The sequence below is a fragment of the Oncorhynchus gorbuscha genome, linkage group LG02 (assembly GCF_021184085.1).
Source record: "Oncorhynchus gorbuscha isolate QuinsamMale2020 ecotype Even-year linkage group LG02, OgorEven_v1.0, whole genome shotgun sequence".
Lineage (NCBI taxonomy): Eukaryota > Metazoa > Chordata > Actinopteri > Salmoniformes > Salmonidae > Oncorhynchus > Oncorhynchus gorbuscha.
The window spans coordinates 109,936,611-109,942,610 of NC_060174.1; the positions used below are offsets into that span (position 1 = coordinate 109,936,611).

The 6,000-nt window shown below is 48.1% G+C and overlaps 1 protein-coding gene across 4 annotated transcripts in view; it reads right to left on the minus strand.

Moving 5' to 3' along the window:
• LOC124015538 (cell adhesion molecule 2-like) overlaps window positions 1–6,000 on the minus strand; it is a 946,327-nt gene that overhangs the window by 111,583 nt on the left and 828,744 nt on the right. For all 4 annotated transcript variants that reach the window (XM_046330827.1, XM_046330842.1, XM_046330835.1 and 1 more), the window contains one exon: window positions 2,235–2,387. In XM_046330827.1, coding sequence (XP_046186783.1) covers window positions 2,235–2,387 — 153 coding nt within the window. The remainder of the gene's footprint in view (window positions 1–2,234; window positions 2,388–6,000) is intronic.

A 6,000-nucleotide genomic window follows, 5' to 3' on the forward strand; every position in this document is an offset into this window, starting at 1 on the left:
TACACACACTTCACTAGTTTTCAGTCGAACCCACCTTGTGTTCAACCTCACATCCACTAGAAGACCATGGTGCTTGCCTATGATACAGCAAGAGGAACCCCTACCTTTAGAACCTCCCTACCTTTAGGACAGTTCCGGCTCAGCCCAGTCCAAGCTCTTCTCTGTCCTGGCACCGCAGTGGTAGAACGAGCTTCCCCTTGAAGCTAGGAGAGCAGAGTCCCTGCCAATCTTCTGAAAACATCTGAAACCTCTTCAAAGATGATCTTAAATAATCCCAGATCATCTCCTCCCCCACCAAAAAGCTTAAACATGAACTAATACTTGCACTTGTCTCTTTTCCCTCTGACTTTGCTGACAGCTACTTTACTCAGGGAAAATATACTATGATATATGGTTGTCCATCTTTTTATATTTATTTTATTTTATTAATCCTTTATTTAACTAGGCAAGTCAGTTAATAACAAATTCTTATTTACAATGACGGCCTACCTGGGAACAGAACGACAAAAGGCAAAAGACCTGGTTGGACTGTCGTATCGGATGGAAACTTAATGATTGTGCTGGAGTGCGCGGCCAGGCAGTCGTGGGTTAACAGGGAGTACAGGAGGGGACTAAGCATGCACCCCTGAGGGGCCCCAGTATTGGGGGCCCCACTACTCCACCTGGTGGAGGCCCGTGTGCAGTGCAGTGTGCAGTGCAATAGAGATTGCATCATCTGTGGATCTGTTGGGGCGGTAATAATAATATGCAAATTGGAGTGGGTCTAGGGTTTCTGGGATGTTGATTTCAGCCATGACCGACATTTCAAAGCACTTAATGGCTATAGATATGAGTGCTACGGGGCGATTGTGTTTTAGACAGGTTACTTTGGTGCACAGAGATTATGGTGGTCTGCTTGAAACATCCAGGTATTACAGACTGGGACAGGGAGATGTTGAAAATGTCAGTGAAGACACTTGTCAGCTGGTCAGCTCTGTGTACGTGTCCCGGTAATCCATCTGGCCCTACAGCCCTACAGCCCTACAGCCCTACAGCCTTGTGATTGTTGACATGTTTACAGATCTCCCTCATATCAGCTACGGAGAGCGTGATCACACAGTCGTCCAGAACAGCTGGTGCTCTCGTGCATGGTTTCAGTGTTTTCTTGCCTTGAAGCGAGCATAGAATATATTTACCTCGTCTGGTAGGCTCACATCATTGGGAAGCTCGCGGCTGGGTTTCCTTGTGTGACTGGTGAGCGTCAGAGCAGGAGTAGTAAGATTCGATCTTAGATGCTTTGCCTGTTTGATCGTTCGTCAGCACAGTTTCTTACAAGCTTTCGTTTCAGTGTCCCGCTCCTTGGAAGCAGCATTTGTAGCCTCTAGCTCGGTGCGGATGTTGCCTGTAATCCATGGCTTCTGGTTGGGATATGTACGTACGGTCAATGTGGGGATGACATCGTCAATGCACTTATTGATAAGCCAGTGACTTATGTGGTATACTCCTCAATGCCATCGGAAGAATCCCGGAACATGTTCCAGTCTGTGCTAGCAAAACAGTCCTGTAGCTTAGCATCGGCTTCATCTGACCACTTGTGTATTGAGCAAGTCACTGGTACTTCCTGTATGAGTTTTTCCTTGTAAGCAGGAGTCAGGTGGATTTTTTAATTACATTTTTTATTTTACCTTTATTTAACTAGGCAAGTCAGTTAAGAATAAATTCTTATTTTAAATGACGGCCTGGGAACAGTGGGTTAACTGCCTTGTTCAGGGGCAGGACGACAGATTTGTACCTTGTCAGCTCAGGGGTTTGAACTTGCAACCTTCCGGTTACTAGTCCAACGCTCTAACCACTAGTTCTTGTCAGATTTATATGAGTAGTGTAAAAGGGATGTAGAGTTGTTTTGCCTCTAGTTGCACATATGGTAAAAATGAGTTAAGACGATTTAAGTTTCCCTGCATTAAAGCCTCCGGCCACTAGGACCACCTTTGGATGGGGGAATACAGCTCGCTGAGTGATGTCTTAATGCCAGCATCGGTTTGTGGTGGCAAACAGACAGCTGTGAAAAATAGAGATGAAAACTCGATGAAAACACTGTGTGTGTGTGTGTGTGTGTGTGTGTGTGTGTGTGTGTGTGTGTGTGTGTGTGTGTGTGTGTGCGTGTGTGTGTGTGTGTGTGTGTGTGTGTGTGTGTGTGTGTGTGTGTGTGTGTGTGTGTGTGTGAGTCTGTATTCTCGTGTGTATTATGTCCTCACCCAGTACAGTAAGGTAGGCCTTGGCGGTCTTGACAGGCATGGTGAATAGAGAACAGGTGTACATCCCCTCGTCAGCCAGTGTGATCTCACTGATACTAATGGTCAGCTCTGACCACGACGCCCTCACCAGCTCTATGCGGTTATCTCTCAGAGCTAAAGAGAGAAAGACAGAAGGAAAGAGAGAGACAAAGAGAGAGAAAACAGAGAATTGAATAATGAATATTATCACTAACAATAACAATGTCCACATCTTATTTCACCACACACAATATTTCAACAAATACTGAAAAAAATACTTGTTACAATTATCCATGGGTGGAGCAATTGAGGAGAGAGGAGGAGAGAAGAGAACTAGAGGAGAGAAGCGAACTAGAGAGGAGAGGGCTAGAGAGGAGAGGACTAGAGGAACAAGAGAGGAGAGGGCTAGAGGAACAAGAGAGGAGAGGGCTAGAGGAACAAGAGAGGAGAGGGCTAGAGGAACAAGAGAGGAGAGGGCTAGAGGAACAAGAGAGGAGAGGGCTAGAGGAACAAGAGAGGAGAGGGCTAGAGGAACAAGAGAGGAGAGGGCTAGAGGAACAAGAGAGGAGAGGGCTAGAGGAGAGAAGGGAACAAGAGAGGAGAGGGCTAGAGGAACAAGAGAGGAGAGGGCTAGAGGAACAAGAGAGGAGAGGGCTAGAGGAACAAGAGAGGAGAGGGCTAGAGGAGAGAAGCGAACTAGAGAGGAGAGGGCTAGAGAGGAGAGGACTAGAGAGGAGAGGGCTAGAGAGGAGAGGGCTAGAGAGGAGAGAAGAGAACTAGAGAGGAGAGAAGAGAACTAGAGAGGAGAGAAGAGAACTAGAGAGTAGAGAAGAGAACTAGAGAGTAGAGAAGAGAACTAGAGAGTAGAGAACTAGAGAGGAGAGAACTAGAGAGGAGAGGGCTAGAGAGGAGAGGACTAGAGAGGAGAGGACTAGAGAGGAGAGGACTAGAGAGGAGAGAAGAGAACTAGAGAGGAGAGGGCTAGAGAGGAGAGGGCTAGAGAGGAGAGAAGAGAACTAGAGAGGAGAGAAGAGAACTAGAGAGTAGAGAACTAGAGAGTAGAGAACTAGAGAGGAGAGGACTAGAGAGGAGAGAAGAGAACTAGAGAGTAGAGAACTAGAGAGGAGAGGACTAGAGAGGAGAAGGCTAGAGAGGAGAGGACTAGAGAGGAGAGAAGAGAACTAGAGAGGAGAGGGCTAGAGAGGAGAGAAGAGAACTAGAGAGGAGAGAAGAGAACTAGAGAGTAGAGAACTAGAGAGGAGAGGACTAGAGAGGAGAAGGCTAGAGAGGAGAGGACTAGAGAGGAGAGGGCTAGAGAGGAGAGGACTAGAGAGGAGAGGGCTAGAGAGGAGAGAAGAGAACTAGAGAGGAGAGAACTAGAGAGGAGAGGACTAGAGAGGAGAGAAGAGAACTAGAGAGGAGAGAAGAGAACTAGAGAGGAGAGGACTAGAGAGGAGAGGACTAGAGAGGAGAGAAGAGAACTAGAGAGGAGAGAAGAGAACTAGAGAGGAGAGAACTAGAGAGGAGAGAACTAGAGAGGAGAGAAGAGAACTAGAGAGGAGAGGGCTAGAGAGGAGAGAACTAGAGAGGAGAGGACTAGAGAGGAGAGGACTAGAGAGGAGAGGACTAGAGAGGAGAGAACTAGAGAGGAGAGGACTAGAGAGGAGAGGACTAGAGAGGAGAGGACTAGAGAGGAGAGAACTAGAGAGGAGAGGACTAGAGAGGAGAGAAGAGAACTAGAGAGGAGAGAACTAGAGAGGAGAGAACTAGAGGAAGGAGAGGAACAAGAGAGGAGAGGGCTAGAGAGGAGAGGACTAGAGAGAGGAGAGAACTAGAGAGGAGAGGACTAGAGAGGAGAGGGTTAGAGGAACAAGAGGGTTAGGGCTGAGGAGATGGTGAGAGAGGAGAGTGCTAGAGAGGAGAGGGCTAGAGGAACAAGAGAGAGAGGAGAGGACTAGAGAGGAGAGGGTTAGAGGACAAGAGGGTTAGTGAGGAGATGGTGAGAGAGGAGAGTGCAAGAGAGGAGAGGACTAGAGAACAAGGAGAAGGCTAGGAGAGGAGAGGACTAGAGAGGAGAGAACTAGAGAGGAGAGGACTAGAGAGGAGAGAAGAGAACTAGAGAGGAGAGAAGAGAACTAGAGAGGAGAGGACTAGAGAGGAGAAGGCTAGAGAGGAGAGGGCTAGAGAGGAGAGAAGAGAACTAGAGAGAAGAGAACTAGAGAGTAGAGAACTAGAGAGGAGAGAAGAGAACTAGAGAGTAGAGAACTAGAGAGGAGAGGACTAGAGAGGAGAGGGCTAGAGAGGAGAGAACTAGAGAGGAGAGGACTAGAGAGTAGAGAACTAGAGAGGAGAGAACTAGAGAGGAGAGGACTAGAGAGGAGAGAACTAGAGAGTAGAGAACTAGAGAGGAGAGAACTAGAGAGGAGAGGGCTAGAGAGGAGAGGACTAGAGAGTAGAGGACTAGAGAGTAGAGAACTAGAGAGGAGAGGACTAGAGAGGAGAGGACTAGAGAGTAGAGGGCTAGAGAGGAGAGAAGAGAACTAGAGAGGAGAGAAGAGAACTAGAGAGTAGAGAACTAGAGAGGAGAGGACTAGAGAGGAGAAGGCTAGAGAGGAGAGGACTAGAGAGGAGAGGGCTAGAGAGGAGAGGACTAGAGAGGAGAGGGCTAGAGAGGAGAGAAGAGAACTAGAGAGGAGAGAACTAGAGAGGAGAGGACTAGAGAGGAGAGAAGAGAACTAGAGAGGAGAGAAGAGAACTAGAGAGGAGAGGACTAGAGAGGAGAGGACTAGAGAGGAGAGAAGAGAACTAGAGAGGAGAGAAGAGAACTAGAGAGGAGAGAACTAGAGAGGAGAGAACTAGAGAGGAGAGAAGAGAACTAGAGAGGAGAGGGCTAGAGAGGAGAGAACTAGAGAGGAGAGGACTAGAGAGGAGAGGACTAGAGAGGAGAGGACTAGAGAGGAGAGAACTAGAGAGGAGAGGACTAGAGAGGAGAGGACTAGAGAGGAGAGGACTAGAGAGGAGAGAACTAGAGAGGAGAGGACTAGAGAGGAGAGAAGAGAACTAGAGAGGAGAGAAGAGAACTAGAGAGTAGAGAACTAGAGAGGAGAGGACTAGAGAGGAGAGGGCTAGAGAGGAGAGGACTAGAGAGGAGAGAACTAGAGAGGAGAGGACTAGAGAGGAGAGGGTTAGTGAGTAGAGGGTTAGTGAGGAGATGGTGAGAGAGGAGAGTGCTAGAGAGGAGAGGGCTAGAGAGGAGAGGACTAGAGAGGAGAGGGTTAGTGAGTAGAGGGTTAGTGAGGAGATGGTGAGAGAGGAGAGTGCTAGAGAGGAGAGGACTAGAGAGGAGAAGGCTAGAGAGGAGAGGACTAGAGAGGAGAGAACTAGAGAGGAGAGGACTAGAGAGGAGAGAAGAGAACTAGAGAGGAGAGAAGAGAACTAGAGAGGAGAGGACTAGAGAGGAGAAGGCTAGAGAGGAGAGGGCTAGAGAGGAGAGAAGAGAACTAGAGAGAAGAGAACTAGAGAGTAGAGAACTAGAGAGGAGAGAAGAGAACTAGAGAGTAGAGAACTAGAGAGGAGAGGACTAGAGAGGAGAGGGCTAGAGAGGAGAGAACTAGAGAGGAGAGGACTAGAGAGTAGAGAACTAGAGAGGAGAGAACTAGAGAGGAGAGGACTAGAGAGGAGAGAACTAGAGAGTAGAGAACTAGAGAGGAGAGAACTAGAGAGGAGAGGGCTAGAGAGGAGAGAAGAG